The sequence below is a fragment of the Ahaetulla prasina genome, chromosome 5, assembly GCF_028640845.1.
Source record: "Ahaetulla prasina isolate Xishuangbanna chromosome 5, ASM2864084v1, whole genome shotgun sequence".
Taxonomy (NCBI): domain Eukaryota; kingdom Metazoa; phylum Chordata; class Lepidosauria; order Squamata; family Colubridae; genus Ahaetulla; species Ahaetulla prasina.
The window spans coordinates 62507703-62535270 of NC_080543.1; the positions used below are offsets into that span (position 1 = coordinate 62507703).

A 27568-nucleotide genomic window follows, 5' to 3' on the forward strand; every position below is an offset into this window, starting at 1 on the left:
GGTGTTGGGTAGCGGTCAGAAAGTCCAGGCGAAGGAGAGAGTGATCTGACCATGACAAAGGTTCAATGACTATTTCCTTTAAGTCCAGATCTCTCAACCACTGACCAGAGACAAAATCAGGTCCAGTGTGCCTCCCCGATGTGAGTGGGGCCATCCACTACTTGAGTCAGGTCCAAGGCCGTCATGGAGGCCAAGAACTCCCGAGCTACCGTCGATGGCGAGCCGGCAGATGGCAGTTAAAGTCCCCATGACTAAAAGTCTGGGGTCTCCACTGCCACCCGGCAAGCACCTCCAGGAGCTCGGGCAGGGCAGCTGTCACGCAGCAAGGAGCCAGGTACGCCACCAGCAAGCCCATCTGACATCTATGACCCCACCTCACAAAGAGGATTCACACCCGGCAATCTGAGGTACAGTGGTCTCCTCGGCTCTAGACTCTCTTTAATAGCAACCGCCACCCTCCACCCCTACCCTGGGCCTCGGCTGATGGAATGCACGGAAACCCGGTGGGCACATCTCGACCAGGGCACACCCCTTCAGTGCCCAACCAGGTCTCCGTGCGCCTATAATATCCGGCACCCCTGAATCAGATCATGTATTAGGGGCCTTATTGGCCATGGACCGTGCGTTGCATTAGATCAGACGAAGGCCCAGGCTCTGAGGGTCTTGACCATCCGGGAACGGAGAAGTCAGGGGATCGGGCACGCGATCGCCTGCAGACATCGAACGCGTGACCCCTATGTCGATACGATCCCCTTCCGCCATATCTGCCCCTCCCACTTACCGTGCAAATAGACTCACCTCACACAAAGGAACACACTCCCCCATAACCTCCGAACCCATTTGATAGTCGCCACGAGCATGCGCTGGAACTGGTTTCCCTCGACGGGCTACCCCTCACCCGCCCTAACCCTCCACCCCACCCGACACTACCTCCCCCTCCAACCCAGACCCGTCAGTTCCCACCTCCCTTAAAATTCCCATTAAAATTCCCTTAAAACCCTATTAAAATAATTAATTAAAAATCCCTGAGTCTCCTATTTTGGCATGCCATCTCGGGGTTCCAAAACCCGTCCTCAAGATGGGCCCTCGATAATGTGGGGGCCAGACCCGCGAGAGAGGAATCTCGAGGGCAAGAAGGTCAGCCGCTGTAAATGTCCGCATGATAAAAGTCCGCAACAGACCCATCCTGGACCTGTCAAGATGGAAATTGACGCACCAGTAGTTCCGAGTAGAAGACAGGCGGGATATAGGTCTTGGGCGGTAGATGAACAAACCGCCATGATTCAGTCAGAGCTCCAACCCTCATCTCCAGTCCCGAGGGGTGGTCTATGGGCCGAGGGGAGAGGATATAGTCCTACAATAGACAAGCTAGGATTGTCCAGGACCATCCTCAGTTCCCCCAGCTGGGGACCAAAGGTCTTCAGAAGATCCCCTTGCAGCCAGCCCATGGGCATCCTCAAAGATGGTAAAAAGGTGCCTACATGGCCCGTGATCGTCCTTCAAGTTGACAAAGAGGACGAAACACGCGCCTAATGGGCCAAGCTGCTCCACCGACGAGGCATCTCTCTCCAAAAGTCCGGGGGGGGGCAAAGGACTCAAAAAGCCCCCATAGACGGTCCATAGACGTCCTCTAGATGGTAGCGAGGGCGTCCCCTGGACCCGTGGACAACCTTCAAGATGACAAAGAAGGCGACCATCGGGCCTCTTCGTGGCCGCTAAGCCAGGCCTCCAGCTGGAATAGGCCACTCACCCGCCGGGTTTGCTGGGTCATGCCACAGTTCGCCGGACCCAGTCAACCACCAACAGGCTAGGCCCTGGCCAAGCCGGTCCAGCCAGGCCGCCGCCACCGCCGCCACCGACACCGACACTACCGCTGCCGGGGGGAAAGAGCCTCCAGGCCAGGCCGCCGCCGCCACCGAAGAACTCGGCCGCCGCCGCCACTGTTGGAAAAGGCCAGGCTGCTCACACCACCGGCACCGCAGACGAGGGGGGACAAAGTATCTCTTCCCTTTTTTTTTCTTGCCCAGGACCTCAAAACCATGTGGTCTTGTCCACCATTAAAAACATCTTTCCAATCAGCCACCATGTTTTCAGTGTCTTTCTCTCCTCTTGGAGCTGAGCCCAGATGGACATTTCTTCCAACATTTGGAAGAAAAGTTTGGTTTTTTGTTTATCCACATGAATAAAAAACTGTTCCTACCCTGTTTGCAAAGGGGTTTGTGTTTACTCATGAGTAAGTGGCTTATCATTACTTGCTAAGGCTGGATCAGAACAGATCCATTCATCTTTTTTATTCTTTCAGAAAAAAGTCCACATAAAGTTTCCAATCCTTGAGAAAAAATGTTTGTTCTCCGATTAGTTTTGCCATGTCTGCAAATTCTGACAACCCATTCCTCTAGTGTGGGAATTTAATTATTCTTCCATCAAGCCATATGTGGTTATCTTGAACACTAGGTAGGATACAATTATATATGTCCGAAAGGTATAGAGTGACTCTTTTTTTTAATATATTTTTTTTATTTTCTTTTAAGACAAAACAAACATAAAAATAATTTATCTAAATTTATATCGTCATCATCTTGTATCCAGAACTTTAAATTAACCAATGGCTATAACCTTTATTTTTCTCATTCCATATGCATATCCTCTAATAAGTATTTATCTGGTAACATCATCAATTCTATCATTCTACGCCATTCATTTAATATTTCAATTAATAATATTTTTTCTCCAATCTTTGTTAACATATCTTCCCTTCTAGCCATTGATAAAATATATCCCATATCTTATAGTATTGCTTTTCTTCCTGTTCTCTTATTTCAAATGTCAATTTACTCATTTCAGCACATTCCATTATTTTCCTAATTATTTCATTTTGCAAAGGTATTTTCTCACTTTTCCAATTTTTGGCAAACACTATTCTAGCTGCTGTTACAATATTTACCATCAAATATCTCACTTCTCTATTATAAATATCTGTGTGATCCCAAGTAGAAAAACTTCTGGTTTAAAATCTATGTGCTCTTTAATCATTTTTTCCAACCATGTATGTATTTTAGTCCAATATCTTTTAGCTTCCACAAATGTCCACCACATGTGATAAAACGATCCAGGTGACTGATGACATTTCCAACATTTTTCGGATTTATCCTTGAACATTCTAGCAATTCTTGTTGGGGGTAAATGCCATCTATGAAACATCTTATACAAATTCTCTTTATAAGCCGTAGACATTGTCATCTTATAATTATATGTCCATAATCTTTGCCATGTCTCTAAGTCAATCCCATGCCCAAAATTCTTCCCCCAAGCAATCATTGTTTCCTTGACTTGTTCTTCTTCTAGTTTAATCTCTAAAAGATATCCATACAACTTCGTAATTAGTTTGTCATCAGTCCCTGACAAAATTTTATCAAAGCTAGTCAAATTATTATAAAAACCTTCTGTCTTGGAATCTTTCTCATATCTAGAATGCATTCGCAATTAAGAAAACCAATTCATCTTTATATCTTCACTTTCTAATTCCTGCATTGTTTTAAGTTCTCCCTTCTCATTTAACAATTCTTTATATCTAACAATTTGTTCCTTTCTAGGTATAGAGTGAGTCTTATTAGAAAAGACATCCCTTTTAGGGAAGCAAGATTTCTGGGCCAGCATAGTAGGTTTGGTGCATTGCAGATTGTGGGAGGAAACAAGACCACTGGAGTTAGAGAAATGGGCAAGAAGGACAATGGCAACCATGTCTCCTCACTGCTCACCTGTTATAGGACTGCATTTGTCAATACTGCATTCCATTCAGCCTACTTTTGGCCAAGTTTTCTAATTGTTTAAGATTCATTTTGAGCCCCTTCATTTTTTAAATAACTATAGAATTATAAATTTCCCCTTCCCCTGAGTAAAAGAATGCTTTCAAAAGTGGTTGCTGTGTAACAATTTGAAATTTAGCAGCAGAATATTCATATCAACTGCAGCTAATTAACATAATTTAGATTAGAATTCATTTTTGCCTTAAGTAGTACCAAGAGGGTTATTTCTGGAGCATAAGACAATAGCCAAGTATAGCTGGGAAGAGCTATACAAGCTTGAACTCTTGAAATGAGGCAAAATCCATCTGGGGTCATTGTGGAAGATCTCTGGGTAGCTTGATGATGAGAAACGCTATGAAAAGCCTTCAACATTCTAGGTATGTGCATTACATTTTTGTCAACCCAAGTTTACAATGTCACAGACATCATGTGCATTATTACTGCTACTGTGTAGTAGATATTTATATGGTTTTGTGCGATTGTTCGTCTTGAAAAGGCTGCAGATTTCTCTAGGCTTACCAGAATGATTGAGAAACATTGTGTTAAATGTTGTTTCAAACATCAATTACAGTTGGTCTGAGAATCAGACTTCTTTTAAAGCAGGAGCATAAAAAAGCCTCAGTTCTTGATTGCTATTGACAGTATCGTTTTCCTGTCCTGCTCTGTCTATTGACATTTAAGCATTAGTAGGGATGACTAATTTTAGAGTAGATCAGTTATATCCTAGTCATTATATTTTCCAATAATTGGAATGCTAAATTCCTACATAAAAGTCAATATATTTTGTTAAAAACTGACTATTCTTATCACACAGCACGAGTAGGTCTAAATATACATCCAGGAAAGTGTAACAAAGAAAAGAATTAATACTGTAATAGTACACTTAAGTGCTAAAACCTAATTTAGCATAACAGCTAACTTAAAAATAGTGAAGAGTTTTCTGAAGGCTTTCATCAGAAAAATATGGCTAAGGTAGACATTCTGCAAGAATCTAGAGGCAAAAAAAATATTTAATAGGTAGAAATTTGCCAATACTGACAAGTTCCTGTAGGTACGTTTTGCATGCAAACAAGGTCAAGATTGTGTTTTTTTTTCCTGGACTCATGGTAGAAAGATTGTAGAGGTTTGTTTTAACAAAAAAAAAGCCTACTTTAAAGCTTCCACTGTAACTTTCTCACCTCAAAATTGTTTAATCTCCAAAAATCATATATTATTTTTTTCAAATAATCAAGCCTGACCACATATGGCTAAAATTCACATTGATTCATTGCTATGCTCGTACCATAGAATGCCCACAGAATATGACGCAGTGAGTCAAGTAGTAAATAAAACACACATGTAATTAAGATTAATGATTAACCATGTTAGCAATTTATATATTTTCAAATTAGCCCTGGATTTGACATTTCAATTTAGCAAAACTATTGTTGGAAGAAATGTCCATATGGGTTCAGTTCCAAGTGGGGAGAAAGACACTGGAAACATGGAGGCGGTTTGGAAAGATGATTTAATGGTGGACAGGTCCATATTGTTTTTTTGGGGTTCTGGGCAAATGAACACATAAGTGTGAGAGAGATTTATACCCTCTCTTGGGCCCCACCTTGGAGCTTCCTGTTCCTGTGTAACGGCAGGTGTCCCATTGGTTGCTGTAGGGGTCATGTGCAAATCCTAGGAGTTGATCTGATATAAGTCTGGTTGAACTGTGGGCTGATATAATGTCCCTAGGTGATTTCACAATGGAGTGAGCCCTGCTAATGGGTAGAGGGCTAATCCTATCATGTCCTGCAGGCCATGTCTTAATCCCATCACCCTGTAGCTGAAGTGAGGGGCAGGGAGCTGCAGGGAGCTGCTTTGTCTTTAAAAACATGTTTCTTCTTTTCTTACCCAGGGAAATATAATATTCTGCCTCTTTAATATTTCCTAGAATATTTCATTCTTCTAAGGGGTGGGTGTTAACTTCCTTCACTATGGATTTGATGGCTCTTCTTCTAATTTCTGAACATATTTTAAAGTCAACAAAACCTTATTTGAACAATCTCTGAGATGACAAGAATACTCAAAGCCATTTGTGTATATAAATCATTTTAAGACTTTAAGTAACAGCTATAAGGTAAATAGTTTTTTTTTCACACCAATATCCAGAAAATCCTGAAAATAAAATTAAAATCACATATCGCAGATATGATCCCAGAGAATATAAATGAAAAGCATTGCAATGACAGCAGCAAAAATCAATACAGCACAACATTGGAAAGGAGAAACCTTGCCGACAATACAAGACCGGGAGATTAAAATTGGAGAATATATGACAATGGAAAAATTGACAGTATATCTTCACAGCAGAAGGATAACCAAATCAAGCAGGAATGGTTCTCTCATATACAACACGGAATGGAACAACTTTCTGCTGCCAATTATCCACTTCGCCACAGGACAATTCAACAATTCAATTCAATTATTTAAAATAGTTTAAAAAAAATTTTTTTTGTCATTCACATTTTATTTTGTCCCTCCTTTTGCATCTTTTCTTTAATGATTCTATTCCACCATTTCTTTAATATTAGTGTAACTCTTGTCCCATAGTGAGTTGCCCATGGCAAGATGGCCCTGGCAAGTTGGCTGCAGTGAGTTGACCATGGGGAATTGGCCACAGTGCGTTGGCCATGGTGAATTGGCTGTGAGAAGTTTCCAAATATTTAGAATATGGTTTTTGTAGAAAAATAAAAACTGTTTAGCAAACGAATTGAACAATGCAGGTCAACAAATAACAATAACTGTAGATAACCAAAGCATAGTACAAAATATTTGTACTTTGGTGTAAATTACCAATTAGGGGGGAAAAGGCAAAGAAAAGAAAAGAAAAGATGGCGGCTTCTAGAATTTTTTCCTTAAAATGTTTTGCCTTTTTTGACTTTAATCTTTTTTTAAATTATAATCTTAGTTTCACTTCAACTTTTATTTTAGTATAAAGTTTATTTTATGTATGTATATTTATTCTTTCCCTTTTTTGTTTTCACTTTTTTGCTGTTTGTTTTACTTAATTAATGAGAAATGAAACCAGAAAAAAAAAGAATATTTTTTCTCTCCAGGGAAATAAAAGGAAACATTACTGAAAAATTATTTTCAAAGTTCATTTAATAAATCTCTGTGTTAGTTAACGACTGACCAATCATCAAACCAGGCTTCCTACAACCTACTTCACTTCTTTAAGGAATTATCACATTTAATTGGATGATTATCTAACTGAAAAGAACATGACATAAATTTGCATTTTCAATCCATTCAGCTTTGTATAAGTTGTTACAGAATCACTGGCATTTGTTCTCATTATAATCATGATTATGAGTTAATGTTTCAGCCTGAAGAATTAAATAGCAAGTAATCATAACTAAGTGGCTAAGACGCTGAGCTTGTTGATTGAAAGGTTAGTAGTTCAGTGGTTTGAATCCTTAGTGCCACGTAATGAGGCGAGGTCACATTACTTGTCCCAACTTCTGCCAACCTAGCAGTTCAAAAGCACGTAAAAAATGCAAGTAGAAAAATAGGGACCACCTTTGATGAGAAGGTAAGAGTATTCCATGCGCCTTTGATGTTTAGTCATGCCAGCCACATGACCATGGAGACGTCTTTGGACAGCGCTGGCACTTCAGCTTTGAAATGGAGATGAGCACCGCCCCCTGGAGTCAGGAATGACTAGCACATATGTGCAAGGGGAACCTTTACCTTTACTTTTAACTATAACCTTTAACTAAGTTTTTCCCCTTGACATTCTATTTAAAAATGTTTCTTTTTTATTTCTTATGTAATAAGGTTTTTTTCCCCAATAGTTTTTCTTCACTGCTTCCAGTATTTGTATCCTGGAACAAGAATGAGAGAAATGAGGAAGCCTTATTTTTCAGAAAAAATCACATCCTTTCAGCACTATGGGAAAATATATCTATTAAATCATACAGACTCACAAGTACACAGAAAGGCTTTCTGAGATTAAATTGTTGCAAACACAAATATCAGTGAAATGGAATTGAGTTATAACATGTATTGTACAAAATAGGGCAAAACTGAAGTGCAATTTTTCATTACTTTATATGTCCTGGCTATAAATGTGGCCTATATTTGAAGCCATGCCTTTGGGGTTTTCAGTTTGAATGACTTCTGTTCCTTCAACAGGATATCCTTTATTTGTCTCCATGAATATTATGATGAGTGAAGCTTTTTTGCATGCTATGTTTTGTGATGGGTGGGTCAGCAGCTGCTCCTAGAAGAGGAAAGGTAACTATAGCAACAAATGTTATCTGCATCCTCATGTATTTCCTTGTGCCCACCCTAATTCATACTCCTTCTACTAAAGCTACCAACTAGTTGGTAAGAGAAAAACATTCCAGTCTCTTGGATCAAATTCTCTTCTTTTGTAAATGCTGTTCAGTTTAAAGTGAGAATATTAGAACTTAGGTAGACTTAAGAGATCCTAGAGATGTATCACCTTGGCTCCAAATTCCTGCTCTCTCTTCTGAGTTTCACTGTGAATTGCAACCTGTTCTTAGAAGCAACAGTTTCCCCCTCTTCAGGGCCCCGAGTCAAATCCAGCTATACTTTTGGTCGGACCTTTTTGGGACTTGATAAGTGCAATGCCTGCATTGGAACATCCATTTGCAAGAAATTCTTTAAAGAAGAAATAAGGTCAGAATCTCCATACCATATTTGGGGTGGGATGAAGGGGAAATGGGATTTACTTCTTTGGAGGAGGAAAAAACCCTCAAATATATTCATTTGCCATAGAATAGAATAGAATAGAATAGAATAGAATAGAATAGAATAGAATAGAATAGAATTTTATTGACCAAGTGTGATTGGAATTTGTTTTGTCATCACGCAAACTGTCACACATTTATGTGCTAGCAACAAATATAATTTTACTGAAATTATTAATAAATCACTAAATTATTTAAAGATGCAAGCATCCATTTTTGCCATAGAAAGACCTTACATCAATATTGTTTCAAAAGCTTAATTGCTTTTTAAAAAGTTCCTTATAATTTGCATAAGCAAGTTTTGACCTTAACAATTGTATCATAAAATATAAGTAAACTTATCAGTACAATATGCCTTAAGTTTTGATTGCTGTTTGCTTTACATTTCGAACATTTTGGCTAAGGAAATGACATAGGGCAGATTGCTATCATGTATTTTGAGTCCAATTAATTTCACAAACATAGTTAACTCTTTCAAAATGAAATCAATGTAATTTATTTTATTTATTTGATTAATATCTTTTTTACTAATTTTATGAACTCTGAAAGCAGCTCCAGCTATGTGGTTGTTGCTTATCTAAATATAGTGAATATATATTTGGATCTAGCCAAGAGCTACAGATGCTAAATTAATTTCAGACTCAAATGGTCCCTCAAATAAATAGGTTTTGTTAGCACTTCTAAAATTAACATTAGGCTGGCTTGATGTGATTCTAGACATGGCATTCAAAGGGACTCTGCAACAAAGAAGGCCTGAAAGGCTGAAACCATTGGCTAACTAACTGCTGAACTGTTCTGTAATGGTGATACCAAGATAAACTATATCTCATCATCTTAAGTTCAAGAACACAGAGAATGTAAGAAGATAGCATATTTTCACCAGAGGGACTTACTGCAATTTTAGTGTTGGAATAAGCATTTTTGAAACTATTGTAGTTGAGCTTTTCCCAAATCAATGTGTGCTTAGTTCACATAATTTTGAATGACCTAAAATATGAATCAGGTTCAAGTACTTTTATCATATTTGAGCTATGCTAAAGGAGTATGGCAATTTAACCTAATATATTTTTCTAATTTGCAGAAATTATTAGTGCTCTTGTCATGATTTGTTCAATTTCAGGTTTTCTAAGAGAAAAAAAATATAGCAGACTGAAAGAGGTCCGAGAGAAATGCTCATTCTTTTCCAATGATTTATACTACAGTATAATTTTATCTGATGCTTATTGCTACTGAACAAGATAAATACGTTGCCTTATTTTTCTCTGCTCTCATATTGAAGGTAATATAATATAATTATGACAGCCTTGGTAAAGGGACAAGAAACGGGAGCTCACCCTGTTATACAGCAGCACTAGGGATTCAAACCACTGAGCTGCCGACCTTTCGATCGCCAAGCTCAACGTCCTAGCCCCTGAGCCACTGTGTCCCACCACACATACGATAGCCACTTTTAATATTACTTTCAGGTTCTAAATACTTTGTGGCAATTGAGTCAGCCTTTGGGATGAATTAAAACTTAATTCATAAAACCTTACAAAAAATGTTATTACTATTTGGCAACAACCATTCTTCAGATTTACTTTATGGTCACAAATCCTAGCAACAATGACAACTATACAGGGGTATCAACTATATTGGGATACCAAGGATCATCAAGGCAAATAAGCTTCCTTCCAATAAGAATGCATTTCAAAAGTTCCCTTGAATTTGTGAAATGATACTAGATTTCTATGATCAATGCTAATAAATTCAGCAAGACAGTGAAGATGGAAAGGATACTCTAAAAACATTTTTCCCTTAATCTCCAGGAATATTGAGGTTAGCTATTAAATTTCCAAGAAATTCAGCATGATGGAAAGTGAATATTTTAAAAAAACCACCACCATCTGCTTTGCTGCATTGTTCAAAACTGCACCAGATTTTTAGCTGATCTTCAATGAGATGTGGTGTATACTTGTTTCATTTCATTTCATTATGGAAACTGATGCAGTGGTGGGATTCAAATAATTTAACAACTGGTTCACCCAGGGTCAGGTTGGCTGTTTTGGGAGGTGTGGCCCATCCCCATCCTTCAGCTCCGCTGCACATGTGTGTCAGAGTGTGTACAGCATGACTACCAGTTTGGGACAACCCAGGAGCAAAATACAGGACACAGAGATCATGAGGAGAGAAAGACGCCCTCTAATGGCCTCCTTTATATAGACAGCTTCTTAAAGGGCAGTAACCCTGCTGATTCATTTTCAGTCTTAAAGGGCTGGTCAGCTTTAAATCATCATTACCCTGATAATGTGGGACGAGCCTCCTGCAACAGCCAACCTGACCCTGGATGAACCGGTTGTTAAATTTCCACCCTTTGACAAAAGGCTTCTTTCTGAGGGTGCTTGTCTGCACATTGGTCTCGCAGCTGTTTCAGCCTTCTGGATGGCTCCTTTAAGAGGTCAGATTTCCAAGGAATGAGGAGGGGGGGTTACCATAGAGATAAGGAATTGATGCTCCCAAGAACTCACACTGGAAGGTGAAGAATTGGGAAGTGGAGGGAGGGGGGGAATCCCAATTCTTCCCAATTCTTCACCTTCTTGACCATGGAGCTGCATGCAGGGGGTGTTGGTCAGTCTGCAGGAAAAAGTGAGAGGGGCGAGGAACTAAGTTGGCAGCACAATTTGAAGCTGGGTCCAATGTAAGGGAGACTGTGGGATTAGTTTGACCAGGCAAATTATTACCACCACCACCCCGCTATGAAAGTGGATCATAGGTGCTGCGCTGCAATGGAGAAACGGAGAACGGAGTGGCCAGAGCGAGGGAAGGAGGAGGGGCAGGGAAAAGAAAGAGGGAAAACGGCCTTCTCCTTCCCTCACACTGGCCACTCAGTTGCCCATTTCTCCATTGCAGTGCAGCACCCAGGATCCACTTTGATAGGTGGGGGGTGGGTAATTTAACAAAAGGTTCACCCAAATTGGTGCGAACCGGCTGAATCCCACCACTGAAATCATGCATATAGCTAAACAAATGAGTATATTTCATAAAGATTTTTTATTATAAAAAATAATAAAGTGTATGAGAAATTTTCACAGAGGTAACTGTATGTCTGGTTACTAGGTTCAGTGCTCTGGGTCCTCCAAATATTTTGGACTTCAATTATTATGAGGCCGGAATAACAATTAGGAACTCTACCAATTGCAGACCACATTTGGAGGGGACCAGGTTGCTTAATTTTGCCATACTGAAGAAGCGGAAATAGAAAGTATATTATTAAAAATTTATATGCCAGAGTTGGACAACTTTTTTGTGGTTGCTTTTTTGTTATCTTCCAAGGACCAGCTTCCAAAGGACATAGGAAGAAATGGTGGCAGTGTGCTAATATTACTGGAGAAACAAAGTCAAAACCTGCTCTCAAACTTTTTAAGATCCCATTTAGGAATAGGGTTAAACCAAATATTTTACTACTACTTCTTTTAAAATAATCATGAAGAATCACAATTCTGGGGAACTTTAGGGACTGAAACAAAAGAGCAGTAAGTCATGTGATGCTGAGAGTTGTCTACAGGTAATCCTCAACCTATGACCACAATTGAGGCCAAATTTTCGGTTGCTAAGCGAGTTTTTGTAAGTGAGTTTTGTCCCATTTTATGACCTTTCTTGCCACTTTTGTTAAGTGAATTAGTGCAGTTGTTAAGTTAGTAACACGTTGTTAAGTGAACAGGATAGTTAGAGCAACAATAGTGATACATAAAATAAGTGCAAATACAGGATTATACAAGATTAATTCAAACATTAAGCTAAAATTTGAATCATATAAAATAACAATGAGGCCTCTTCCTCATTTTTAGAGCAAAGACTTTTCAAACATAGACAACAGCTGGATCCACTGCTGGATCCACCGCTTAAACTCAGGAACATGGCTTTTTTTTCTGTAATATCAAATTATCCTCTTTGTTGTATCCCAAAGCCGGTAACTACATGGTCTAGACCAGGACATTTTCAGTGTCAGAACAGAACTTGAAAATTCTTACACCACATAAAATAATGTCTGATTGCAACCCCCTTGGGGAGACCATTTTTTATCTTGCTGTCATATAATTGCACATATTACAAAGAGTAGGATTTATCTCTCAGTAAATATACACAGGATTGTACTATCAAAAATAGTCATTCATAAACATCATTTAAGAATCCAGCACTTTTTGAAAGTCAAAGACTTTGCAGAGTTTTCATTTTCTTTTGGAGCTAGAGGGTGAAACCCCCTACACTTTTAAATAAATTTAGCATTAATGAATCAATTGATCAAATCACCTACTCTGAAAAGATTCTACTGGAATTGTTTTCTAAGTGAACATTGTAGCCCAAGGCTTGGTTCTTAAATCAGTTTTGAAATACATTGCTTGGAATTATTAAGGCGGTCTTCAAAATCATATGCATCTTTCAATACACTTTAAAAATCATTCAGTGATTCAACTCAAATGAATCATAAGTCATATCAATTTTAAAGTAGTTTTTATTGTGCACTCCTGATCATCTTGCCAAAGCTTCAGGTTTGAATGTTTACAGGTTTGAATATATTTATAATAAGAGAAAATTGCAATAGGTTCCCTTGATTGATTGGAAGTATTGCAACATTTAGGACATTTTTGTGAATGTCTGCCACTTAGTGTGTATGTGAGCATATGTATGTTGTATGTCTGTGGAGGCTGTTAGAGCACTATTCTGTCAACATTATTTAAACATTTTATAGCTTTATAAATATAACAGTTTGCAAGAGAGGCACAAAATAGAAAAAGCCCAAATTCACAACATTCCCCAAGCATGAAGGTTTATGAAAAAGGTCCTGAGGATATACTTTATAAAATAATTTTGGTCTGCCTGTTGCTTAAATTTGGTTTTACAATGGAGCTTTAGTTTGTTTTCCTTTACATTTATGTTTTTACTTTATATTAATTGGTGATTGGTAGGTGCCATGCAGTTGGGGTCAACTCTTAGCGACCACATAAATACAGTAGATCTATATAATGCCTGTTTTTAAGGCTCCAGATATCTTCTTCACTGATACCAGCTGCCCTTTATGATTCTTTGGAAAGATTTTGATGACATCTCTCTAAATAATTCCTTCTGAATTACCAAAGCAAGTTAGATGGTAGATAAGTAACTGCAGAATGAGGAAGAATGTTTACGAATGTATATTCTAGGAAGTAGGCATTTGTCCCCAACAGCAACAACTAGCACTGGGAGTTTTATTCACCAACACTGGTAGAGCTATAAGTGTCTTCCCTCTGTTAAATTATTTCCAACATTCCTTACAAAAGCACTGTCACAAAAAAAAAAAAACCCTTGGAAAAAATCATTCACTGATTGAAATATAGAATCATACATTATAAAAACTGTACACTTGCTTTTGATTCTAAGAGATATTTTCTTCTCCTGGAGTACTTTCCTAGGGGAAGTCAAGTTTAGGGCTTAGAGGAAACTGAAACTAATCTTCTATAACAAACTTTGGGGTTTTTTCTTTATGCTTTAGACAAACTTCACAGAAGAGCCTTTCTTACAGCCTAACAATCTTGAAAGCAAGCTATGATATTCAGTTTTAATGCCAAATGGATGCTACACCAAACGTGTTTATATACCTTTTTATGTTTCTATAATGGGATGAAAAGAAAACTAATACTAAAGGTTGATGAAGAAATTCAGCCATCTTTGTAAATGCAAATGTTTTCGATGATTATGAAATTTAAATAACTATTAACAAAAAATAAATATCTGCAGAATATGTTATCACTGTTAATTGTTTACATCCATCATTTCCTTTCCTTCAGGGGTCAGGTCCAATGGTTTCATTCTGACCTATGCTGTTCTGTCAAAATAATGGAATCTTTCTATCCCCAGCCCACCCAAGAATATGACTGAGAAAGCTCAAAGACCTCCAAATCGAATATGCAACATAAATAGCAAAGATGGTATTAATGAGTATGCAAAAGAGCAATAGCAGTTTTGCTGAGCATAAATATGTCTAATGTTGGATGTGGAATAGAATAGAATAGAATAGAATAGAATAGAATAGAATAGAATAGAATAGAATAGAATTTTATTGGCCAAGTGTGATTGGACACACAAGGAATTTGTCTTAGTGCATATGCTCTCAGTGTACATAAAAGAAAAGATACTTTCATCAAGAATCATAAAGTACAACACTTAATGATAGTCATAGGGTACAAATAAGCAATCAAATCATATTAGGAAACAATCAATATAAATCGTAATAATACAAGCAACAAAATTACAGTGATACAGTCATTAGTGGAAGGAGATGGGTGATAGAAACAATGAGAAGATTAATAGTGCAGACTAATAATGCATTATTATTATTATATTATAATTATAATTATAATTATTATTACTATTATATTATATTATTATTACTATTATATTATATTATTACTATTACTATTATATTATTTATTATTATTATTATTATTATTATTATTATTATTATTATTATTATTATTATTATTATTATTATGCAGACTAATAATGAGAAGATTAATAACGTGACAGCGTTGAGGGAATTATTTGTTAGCAAAATGATGGTGTTTGGGAAAAAACTGTTCTTGTGTCTAGTTGTTTTGGTGTGCAGTCCTCTATAGTGTCGTTTTGAGGGCAGGAGTTGAAACAGTTTATGTCCAAGATGCGAGGGGTCTATAAATATTTTCACAGTCCTCTTTCTGACTCGTGTAGTATACAGGTCCTCAAAGGCAGGTGGTAGCCATTGTTTTTTCTGCAGTTATAATTATCCTCTGAAGTCTGTGTCTGTCTTGTTGGGTTGTAGAACCAAACCAGACAATTATAGAGGTGCAGATGACAGAGTCAATAATTCCTCTGTAGAACTGTATCAGCAGTTCCTTGGGCAGTTTGAGCTTTCTGAGTTGGCGCAGAATTATTGTGCTTTTTTAATGACATTTTTGATGTTAAGTGTCCATTTCAGATCTTGTGAAGAACCTAGAAATTTGAAGCTCTGTATTGTTGATACTGTGTTGTCTAGTATTGTAAGAGGTGGAAGTATGGAAGGGTTTCTCCTAAAGTCTTCCACCATTTCTATGGTTTGAGTGAATTCAGTTTCAGATGGTTCTGGTAGCACCACGAGGCTAGTTGTTCAACCTCCCGTCTGTATGCGGATTCATCATTGTCTCGAATGAGACCAATCACTGTTGTGTCATCTGCGAACTTCAGTAGTTTAACAGATGGATTGTTAGAGATGCAGTCATTGGTATACAGAGAGAGAAGTGGGGAGAGCACCCAACCTTGGGGGGGCCCTGTGCTAATTGTACAGGTATCTGATGTGATTCTGCTTAGCTTCACCTGCTGCTTCCTGTTTGTTAGGAAGCTTATGATCCATTTACAAATGTGTTGAGGTACCTGTAGTTGGTTTAGCTTAGTTAGAAGAGTGTCTGGAATGATGGTATTGAATGCTGAACTGAAGTCTACAAAGAGGACCCTTGCGTAGGTCTTTGGAGATTCAAGATGTTGTAGGATGTAGTGCAGAGCCATATTAACCACATCATCTGCTTGATATGCAAATTGCAAGGGGTCTAACAGCGGATCCATGATGGTTTTCAAGTGGGACAGCACTAGCCTTTCAAAAGTTTTCATGACTACAGATGTTAGAGCAACTGATCTGTAGTTATTCAGTTCCTTTATTTATTGATTGATTGATTGATTGATTGATTTATTTATTTATTTATTTATTTATTTATTTATTTATTTATTTATTATTTCAACTTTTATACTGCCCTTCTCCCGAAGGACTCAGGGCGGTTTACAGCCAAGTAAAAGCAATAATACAAAAGTTAAGAGTAATTTTAAAAAACTAATTTTAAATTGGCCGAAATGTAAAAATTTGCTAAAACCCATTAAAAACTAATTAAAACTATTAAAAACTATTAGGCCAGTCCTGCTCGATGAAATAAAAGAGTCTTCAGCTCACACCGGAAGGCTCGGAGGTCAGAGAGTTGGCGTAACGTTGGAGGTAGTTCGTTCCAGAGGGCTGGGGCCCCCACAGAGAAGGCCTTCCCCCTGGGGGTCGCCAGCCAACATTGTCTGGCCGACGGCACCCTGAGGAGACCCTCTCTATGGGAGCGCACTGGTCAATGGGAGGCTACCGGTGGCAGCAGGCGGTCCCGTAAGTATCCCGGTCCTGAACCATGGAGTGCTTTAAAGACGGTCACTAACACCTTAAATTACACCCGGAAGACAACCGGAAGCCAGTGCAGCCCGCGCAGGATAGGTGTTATATGGGAGCCTCGAGCCGCTCCCATAATCACCCGTGTGGCCACATTCTGGACCAGTTGAAGCCTCTGGGTACCCTTCAAGGGGAGCCCCATGTAGAGAGCATTGCAGTAGTCCAGACGGGAAGTGACGAGGGCATGAGTGACCATGCACAGGGCATCCCGGTCCAGGAAGGGACGCAACTGGCGTATCAGGCGAACCTGATAAAAAGCCCCTCTGGCGACGGCCGTCATATGGTCTTCTAACAACAGTCGTGCATCCAGGAGGACGCCAAGATTGCGGACCTTCCCCATGGGGGCCAACAACTCGCCCCCCACGGTCAGTGATGGAATCAACTGATTATAGCGGGATGCCGGCATCCACAGCCACTCAGTCTTGGACAGTCTTGATGGTGGGCTTCTTCGGTACTGGGATGATAGTAGAGCATTTGAAGCAAGAAGGAACATAGTACATCTCTAGCGATTTATTGAAGATTTGGGTGAAGATGGGGGCCAATTGGTCAGCACAGACTTTTAAGCAAGAAGGAGTTATCTTGTCTGGGCCTGGAGCTTTTCCTGGCTTTTGTCTGTGAAATAGGTCTTGTACTTCCTTTTCTTGATTACTAGGGGTTGTGAACCCAATAGGATGTAGTCAGATGTACTGAACTACAAGTACTCTTAGGGTTATTGTAGGGTTATTGTATTCTATAATTTCTACAATTTCTTTTCTCATCAATAAAGTACGGAATGGGGGAAATGTATTAGACTCTTCCAGTGACAATAACATGGAGTGCTTGCCATAAGATTAACATTCTTCCAAAAATGGCCTTTATTTAGCCATGTTATAGATCTCTTAAAGTATGGGAAAACATTCCCATGCTAAACTGGGTAAAGGTGGATTAACACGCTTTTATGTTTGTGTTTTGATGACAGGTTTGACAGTTGGCTCTCCTCACATTTAACCCTCCCTCCAAGCTCTCTCTCCCGTTACCCTGGGAACTATTCAGATGACAGCAAAAGTTGGCGACTGGTTGAGATCTCCCGATTAACCACAAAATACCAACATGACGAGTCTGATGAGAGAATTTGCACTTCCCTTACCCAGGCTAAAAGATGTAGCATTGAGAGGGCTCTATGGAAGACAGAAAGATTCCAGAAATGGCTCAAAGCAAAGCGCCTGACCCCTCTCTTGGTCCAGGTCTGTACACAGTCTTCTGTAATACCCAACTGATATGTAACACACAGTCTTGTATAAAGACTGTGGGTGCTGTGGGTGGGAAACAACTGTGGGTGGGAAAGTGTGGGTGGAAAACAACAATTGTAATACAGATTTTGGATCATCCTTGCTTATTACTCCTCCTTCCCTACACATGTGGATACAGGCAAACCACATAAGTCACAAGTAGTAAGGTGACAAGCTGCTGAATAGCCCTGTTTCTCTAGCACATGACTACTTTCATACAGTAAGAAACTATGGAGTATAATGGATTCTGTTGTTATTATCATTGATGACTATGCATGCTTTTCATCTTATATTGATATGTGATTACCATAGGCTGCTCTGCAACAGTCTTGAAGACTTAAAAGTTACTGTAGAAGTTACTCTAGAAGTTATTGTAAAGCAAGCAGCAGAAAAAATACTTTTGACTTGCTGATCAGTAAAAAAGACACAATGGTAAAAAACTAAGTTGGACAATTAAACAAACCAACAAACCCCAAACCCTTCTGAAGCTTCATTTTGTCTCTTTATCCATAAATGTATTATTATTATTTATTTATTATTATTATTTATTAATAATAAGGACTCAGGGTGGTGTATAGCCAAAATAAAAACAAAATATATACAGTTAAAACAACATTTAAAAAAAGCAAATTATAAAGGCTGATAATTAAAAATTTAGATTTAAAATTTTAAAATATTAAGAAAACCCAATTAAAATTCATCGCTAATTATGCCAGTCCCGCTTTAATGAATAAATATGTTTTGAGCTCACGACGGAAGGTCCGAAGATCAGGCACTTGACGCAGGCCAGGGGGAAGTTCATTCCAGAGCATCACTGCCCCCACAGAGAAGGCCCTACTCTTGGGGGCCGCCAGCCAACACTGTTTGGTGGACGGCACACTGAGGAGACCCTCTCTGTGAGAGCGTACGGGTCGGTGGGAGGCAAAAGGTAACAGCAGGCGGTCTCGTAAGTACCCGGGTCCTAAGCCATGGAGCGCTTTAAAGATGGTAACCAAAATCTTGAAGTGCACCCGAAAGACCACAGGAAGCCAGTGCAGGCTACGGAGCAGCGATGTCACATGGGAGCCACGAGCGGCTCCCATTACTACTCGCGCAGCCGCATTCTGGACTAACTGCAGCCTCTGGGTGCACCTCAAGGGCAGCCCCATGTAGAGAGCATTGCAATAATCCAGCCTAGACGTAACCACAGCGTGAGTGACCGTGCATAAGGCATCCCGGTCAAGGAAGGGACGCAACTGGCGAACCAAGCGAACTTGGTAAAAGGCCCTCCTGGAGACGGCCGCCAGGTGTTCATCAAAAGACAGCCGTCCATCCAGGAGGACGCCCAAGTTGCGAACCACCTCCTTTGGGGCCACTAACTCGCCCCCAACAGTCAGCTGCGGATGCTGCAGATGATAACTCACCCCGAACCCACTGATGACCTCACCCAGCGGTTTCATATAGTTGTTGAACAGGGTAGGCGAGAGAATCGACCCCTGAGGCACCCCACAAGTGAGGCGCCTCGAGGACGACCTCTGCCCCGTCAACACCGTCTGCGTCAGAGAGATAGGAGGAGAACCACCGATAAACGGTGCCCCCCACTCCCAATCCCTCCAACCGGCGCAGCAGGATACCATGGTCGATGGTATCGAAAGCCGCTGAGAGATCTAATAGGACCAAGGCAGAGGAACAACCCCTGTCCCTGGCCCTCCAGAGGTCATCCACCAACGCGACCAAAGCCGTCTCCATGCTATAACTGGGTCGGAAGCCGGACTGGAACTGGTCTAGATAGACAGCTTCCTCCAGGTGCCGGGGAAGCTGCCATGCAATCACACTCTCTACAACCTTCGCCACAAAGCGAAGGTTGGAGACTGGACGATAATTTCCCAAAATAGCTGGATCCAGGGAAGGCTTCTTGAGGAGAGGTCTCACCACTGCCTCCTTCAAATGTATACCAAGAAACTTCATATAGAATACAATAAAGTATTTGATCTGTGGTCTTTCGCTGTGGATGAGATCACATTATTGCTACACAAACTTACTCCAAAGTGAGTTTAAATATAACTTGGTGCTCTGTCATTTGGCAGGATTCACTTTGATATGATCAGGTCAAAAGAAGATGCCTTCCTCCTCTTCTTAATCCTGAGTGTTCCAGTCTGTGTATTTGTCTGTCTTATACCAGTCAGGTTACCCATTGGCCTCCTCCTTTCATATGAGATACATCTTGATCTATTTGGATATATAAAGTCCTTGTCTTTCTTTCAAAATGCCAGAACTTCAGTAATTCTGCATCCTTTCTCTAAAGCAGCGTTCACTTTTATGGTATATCATTCTCCAGTCAGGGTCCTTTCTTTGTGCAAAATTGCCTGCTTGCCTTTTGTACACAGATAATTAACTTAATACCCACTTTGTGGAGTAAGCTAGGAAATAGAAGGTTCTGGGTGGTACTCTTTAACCTTAGAGAGTCCAAAATACTGATGTATGTATGTCTCCCAAATGTTGATAAATGATCAGTGAATGCTCTCTGTGGGCATGCGTGCTGTCGCCAGCTGCTCTTCTGGTTTCCGGCACCAGCCAGCTGGTCTTCGTGGGCACCGGAGCGCTGGAAAATGGCCTGAAAATGGCCAAAAAATCAGCCAAAAAATAGGCATGCCTGCCCGGCCAGCTGGTCTTCAGGTTTTAAGTGCTCCGGCGTGCGTGAAGACCAGTTGGCCGGCATGCATGGCTGTTTTTTGGCCGTTTCGGGTTTCTGGTGCTCCGGTGCGCACACATGCATGCGCATGAATGTGCGTTCCGGTTTGGGCACTCGGTGCCAAAAGGTTCACCATCACTGCTGTAGATGTTTCACTGCTTAAAAGAGATTAAAAAAATTATTAAACCAAGCAATGATTTGGATATTATTTTTCTTACTGGATTTATAAAAGAAATATTGTTAAAGTCTTGAAGGACTTTATGACAAGTGATGTGAAAAAGAGCAAGTTTTGAATACTGGATGTACAAAAGAAGCCTGATAAAGATTTGAAAGTTTTTTGGGTTACAAAAAAGATGATCAGAAAACAGGTCCTGGGACTTCATTTGAAGGAGTTAAAAATAAAGATCATTAAAAATTCAGAGAAGAAATACAGTGTCAGCTTATTCAAAGTTAAAATAGAAAATTAGATTTTTTTCCCTTAATGGATTTTTGCTGATAAAGAAAAAAATGACAGGACTTTTTGATTTTGTTCTTTAGTTAAGAGATGAATTATGGGATGAAGGGAATACATGCTGTATTAATAAATTGTGATAAGCTATTAAAATTGTTTTTACTTGTTGGGATGAAGGGGGAAGTTAATTTTTTTTTCTTTTTTTACGTTTTAATTTCTTTTTTATATTTCTATATTTTTTGTAGTTTGTATTTGTTTATTATTTTCTACTTGTAACTCTTAATAAACTTATTGAAAAAAAGCACTGTTGCCTTTGCTTTACCTAATAATTAATCATCTTTACCAACAAGTTAAGTCAAGAGTGGCATTTTTTGAGCACGAACTCCCACTTCTGCATCAAATCAGTTGAACTTTTCCAATAACTGCATCTTCTCTTATGTGGTTTTGGATATATAGGTGACTTGACTCAAATTATTGGGCTGAAGTAATTGTTTTATATAGACCAGAGAATTATGGCATTGTCTTAATGTACTTGAATCAAAATGACAGACTGTGAAATAAAGTGTTTCACTTCATGTGGATGGTCCTACCTGAACCAACTACCAATTCAGCAGCTGCCACAATGATTACTTTGTGTGTCACAGTGGAAATCTTTACTGAAAATTACAAATAGTCCAAACTGAAAACCTTGCCTACTAACCTTGCCTGCTCAAGAGATTTGTGCTTATATGCATCTCTTGACAAAATTGTCACTGGCAGAGAAATGTTACTCCCCAACCATATCATCCAGGCTGCCTTCATTTCAGTTTGCAGTAGCTGACACTTCTCCCTGAACTATTTTTTAAAGTGTCTGCATTTGACATTAGCAAATATTGTCATGCAGAGCAAAAGATTTAATGCTAATAACAAACAAGAGATGCTAAGTATATCATATACCGTAATGTAAGAACAATTAGTCTCATTCAGGATTCAGTGAACGTGTTTTAGAGATGTGTATGTAACCTCTGCCTATGTGGTCTAATGGAGCCCTGTTGAAATGAAAAGCTGAAAAGTTTTCTTTGTCATAACAGTATAAAAACAATTTAGTAAACATAGGGTCAAGTAGAATAGAATAGAATAGAATAGAATAGAATAGAATAGAATAGAATAGAATTGAATTGAATTGAATTGAATTTTTTTTTATTGGCCAAGTGTGATTGGACACACAAGAAATTTGTCTTGGTTCATATGGTCTCAGTGTACATAAAAGAAAAGATATGTTCATCAAGAATCATAAGGTACAACACTGAATGATAGTCATAGGGTACAAATAAGCAATCAAATCATATTAGGAAACAGTCAATATAAATCGTAATGATACAAGCAACAAAGTTACAGTCATACAGTCATAAATGGAAGGAGATCGGTGATAGGAACGATGAGAAGATTAATAGTAGTGCAGACTTAGTAAATAGTGTGACAGTGTTGAGGGAATTATTTGTTTAGCAGAGTGATGGCGTTTGGGAAAAAACTGTTCTTGTCTCTAGTTGTTCTGGTGTGCAGTGCTCTATAGCATCGTTTTGAGGGTAGGAGTTGAAACAGTTTATGTCCAAGATGCAAGGGGGTCTATAAATATTTTCACAGCCCTCTTTTTGACACGTGTAGTATACAGGTCCTCAAAGGCAGGCAGGTTAGTAGCAATTGGTAGCAAAAATATAGAAAGATGGTCTAATTTAATCCTAAATAGGTAAACCAGACTTCTTCAGTCAAGGAAGGTTATGCTGATCTTGTTTTGAATTTATACTTAACCAGTTCAAATGCCTGTCCATTTTTTCACTGATTACAGAACTTCAATTATCACTTCATAGCAACTCAGCTGTAGGTGACAGAATAGCAACAGCAACTGGGAACTAAAATGTGCAGATTAATTGTTGTTGTTGTTGTTGTTACTATTATTATTATTATTTTATTGGGGTGCCGCCTTGACATGGTGGGGGGCTTAACTGCTCCAATAAAGCTTAGAGCTGTGCTGGCAGTAGTGTAAATTACCAGTAGGTCCAACCATGCCAGAGAGGTCTAGGCCAAGGAGCAGAACTGAGTGCACCCAACAACCCATTCATGGTGAAACACAACCGAACAAAGCCTATACTGGCTCGGTTGTCACTCGGGTTAACAAGGACTGCATCGGATGTTGGGGAACCTGGGCATCCATTGACAAGTGGGCTACAGGCCATGGGTCCCATAGCTGAGCAACCAGGGCATGGGCCTGCAGAGATACTGGAAGCTGAACAACCTCAAAAGTGGCAGAAATACACTATGTCAGAGAACCGCAATGTAATGAAATACTATCACAAAGCAGAACCAGAAAAATGAAGCTACCAAAAAAGGATGTACAAATTATGGAAACAAGAATACCCAGACTCAAGAATAACTGAATTACGATTAGCCAATTCATCACTCAGAACAAAGTGCTCAGTGAAGTCGAACTTGAAGAAATACAGAAAAATTGTGAAATGGGAACACAGATTACTGAACAGCAGACTGATGAAGTGGCAGCAGAAAATGCTCCAATAACATCTGGAGCAACTGAACAGCCTGAATTTGAAGAAAATGCAGATATTTTGCAAGAACAGGATCAGCAAGGACTTGAAGTCATCATTGAAACACCAGGAATATTCAATGTCAGGCAGCAAGAACTGAAAGTTAAAATCTTGGCACATGCTGCAACAAATGCAAAAAGAAGAAGGTTTCCAACATTGAAGACTGTGCCTAGAAAATATTTGGTGCCATTGGTGATAGATATGAACTATGCACTTGCAGCAGTCCAAATCACATCAATTGAACAAACAAATCAGCTTGCCTACAGTACAGCAGTGATAGTAACAGAAGAACTGGGGATTCGACAGCCGCAGCCCCCTAGAAAATCAACTGGGAAACCGCAGTGGAAAACTAGGTTGGAGTTGAAAATCAAGAGCCTGCGAGCAGACGCAAGCAATTTGAAGAATTGGCAGGAGAAAAAGCTGAAGAATATCAAGATCAAGAAACATCTGATAAAAAAATATGGGCTCTGCATTAGAAAAATTGATGAAGCATTGGAAATTCTGAAGCAGCAGATAACAGCAAGAAAAATTGAAAGATACGAAGCCAGAATCATCCAGTACAAACAAATCAGATCAAAGTCGGTTCTTTCAGAGTCTGAATCAGACAGGGAATACAAAAATTGAAAAACCTGAGAAAACAGCAACTACTCAGTTTTGGAAAGATCTGTGGGAGACTGAGAAAGGTTATAACAAAAATGCTGGGTGGATCAGAGATTTTGAGATGAAATTCTCCAAAAACAAAATGGACCAAATGAAAATAACTACTGAAATGATAAGCAACAGAGAGAGGCTTTTGACTCAAATGCCAGAGTCTCTGCAGTTTGATTCTCAAGTCCTGATATCTGGTGAGTTTTTCAAGTTGTTTCTCGTCGATTCTGCTGTCAGCAGGTATGGCAATGTCAAAGATCCACACTTTTTTCTTCTCCACAATCGTAATATCCGGGGTATTGTATTCCAAAACTTTGTCAGTCTGAATCTGGAAGTTCCACAGTAGTTTTGCATGCTCATTTTCGATCACTTTTTCAGGCTTATGGTCCCACCAGTTCTTTGCCACAGGCAGATGGTAGTTGTGATCAGTGGTTTCATCCGCTTCTTTGCAGAGTCTGCATTGGGGTCAAAAGCAGATTTTTCTATTCTGGCTTTGATTACATTCATTCTGATGGCTTGTTTAGGTGGTTCCAGGGGTACTCGGCACACTGGAGGCTGAGCCCAGTGGTGGGATTCAGCCAGTTCGCACCTATTCAGGAGAACCAGTTGTTAACTTTCTGAGAAGTTCAGAGAACCGGTTGTTGGAAGAAATCTTATTTTGTTTTTGTCCACTTTACAGGGCTAATCCTATAAAGAAGGCAGGAAGGAAACATTCTGGTGGTATTTCTAGCCTAATTTTTATTGCCTGCTTACAGAAACTGCCTCTCTGGTTAACCCTTGTTACATTGTAGCTAAGATGAAGCGCCCTTCGATGTGAATGACATTGAGTTGGCCATGCCCACATGGTCACATGACCACCGAGCCACACCTACCCAGCTGTTCATTAGGGCAGAGAACCGGTTGTTAAATTATTTGAATCCCACCACTGGCTGTGCCTAAAGACCTAGGCAAGCACTTAAAGACAATTGGCGCTGACAAGATCACCATTGGTCAGCTGCAGAAGGCCACCTTACTGGGATCTGCTTGCAAAATCCGCCAATACATCACACAGTCTTAAATGCTGGGGAAGTATTCGACTAGTGATTAGTGATACGAAATCCAGCATAGATATCTCGTTTGCTGTGTATACTGTCATTCTGTGTATAATAATAATAATTTTATTTTCATTGTATGTATATACACAGTATATCCATACCACGCAATTCACTTAACACCCAAAGACAAGGTCCAACACACCTAACAATCCCCAAACACCCACTCACCCACCACAAATTCCCTGCCCCAAGCTACCCAAACATCCACACAACAGACCAAGTAATGCTGAATCAGAGTTTGACAGTTAATATGGCAAATAAAAACAATCAGAAATATAGAAATTGGCTCTTCATTCCTTTATACAGTAATTTAGCTAACACAATATATCAGTGCAATTTATCATATTCATTGTGGTAGCAGTCCATAATCGTTATAAATCTTTTATTATTACGGTTTCACCTTCCTAGCAACAACTTTTTTCCATCTAAGTTTCTTTGGCTGATGATTGCCCTTCTGTAACTGAACCAAACATTTCCTGAGGGCACTTCTGCCAATCTGAAAATTTAATAATTATTACTTGTTTCTAATATCAAATGATTACAACCTATGCAGGCAAAACTTCCTTTTTGATGCCCTGTGTCAGTCTTAGCTGACATAGGCAAGTCTATCAAGTTCAGAAGTGGTTTATCATTGCCTTGTATCTCTCCAAGAACTTTTATTCCTCCCTTACTGAAGAGAATCATTAACTGGTAGATGACCTGATGTATTCTACTGTAGGTTTGACAGGAGATCACTATCATCTACCGCTACCTTCCCCACCTCAAATAGACCAATAGTAGCCAAAATCCTACATCTATCTTTCTGGCCCATCACCTTTGGTGAACTTAGAAAAAGATCTATGAGGTCTATTTAATAGACAAATGTTCAGAAAAACACCAGGGCCAGATGGAGTAACTCCTTCCTATTTGAAACCCTGTGCTGAACAGCTGCCCCCCTTCTTCACCCTCATTTTTAATAAATCACTAGAGATGTGTTATGTCCCTCTTGCTTCAAATGCTCTATTATCATCCCAGTTCCCAAGAAACCCTTCATCAAGGAGCTAATGACTTCAGATCAGTTGCTCTGAAATCTGTAGCTATGAAAACCTTTGAGAGGTTAGTGCTGGCCCACATGAAAATCATCATGGATCCTCTGTTATACCCCTTGCAGTCTGCCTACCAAGCAAATATATCAGCAGATGATGCTGTCAACACGGCACTGCACTACATCTTGCAACTTTTTTTCTGAAAATTTTTATTTATTTTTAAACATAGAATAAAAAACCCCTCATCAAATCAATTCCATTACAACGTGCTGTAAGAGTGTTAACATATATTTCTGTGCATTCACAAAATAATCATCTCTTTCATACATATATCTTATACTCATTTTTCCTAACATATCTTTCCATTTAACCAGTTATAGAATAAATCCCATATTTTATAATATTGCTTATCTTCTTGCTCTCTAATTTCAAATGTTAATTTACTCAACTCTGCACATTCCAACATTTTTTTAATTATTTCATCTTGCGAAGATAAATTTTCATTTTTCCAATTTTTTGCAAATACAATCCTAGCTGCTGTAATAATATTCACAATCAAATATTTTATATCTCTAGTATATATCTCTGGTATAACTCTCAACAGAAAGATTTCTGGCTTAAAGTCAATATGCTTTTTGATCATTTTTTCCAACCACATGTGTATTTTAGTCCAATATCTTTTAGCTTCAATGCATGTCCACCACATGTGGTAATATCATCTAGGTATCTGATGACATTTCCAACGTTTTTCAGATTTGTCCTTAGACATTCTAGCAATTCTTGTCGGGGGTAGATGCCACCTGTAAAACATCTTATACAAATTTTCTTTAAATGCTGTAGACATCGTCATTTTATAATTATACATCCACAATTTCTGCCAATCATCTAGGTCTATCCCATGACCAAAATTCCTCCCCCAAGCAATCATTGTCTCTTTAACTTGTTCTTCCTCTAATTTCATCTCTAATAAGTATCCATACAGTTTCTTTATCAGGTTGTCATCTGAACGTGTTAAAATCTCATCAAAACTCATTAAGTTATTATAAAAGCCTTC

At 39.2% G+C, this 27568-nt stretch overlaps 1 protein-coding gene across 2 annotated transcripts in view; it reads left to right on the top strand.

The window, feature by feature from the left end:
• Positions 1-8160: 8160 nt before the first annotated feature.
• The window catches only part of DIPK2B (divergent protein kinase domain 2B), a 37022-nt gene continuing 17614 nt past the window's right edge, over positions 8161-27568 (top strand). For both annotated transcript variants that reach the window (XR_009155460.1, XM_058186117.1), the window contains exons 1-2: positions 8161-8483; positions 17737-18001. Coding sequence is in view for 1 of the 2 variants with exons in the window: in XM_058186117.1 (XP_058042100.1) it covers positions 8278-8483; positions 17737-18001 (471 nt within the window). In the remaining variant the exon portion in view is untranslated. The remainder of the gene's footprint in view (positions 8484-17736; positions 18002-27568) is intronic.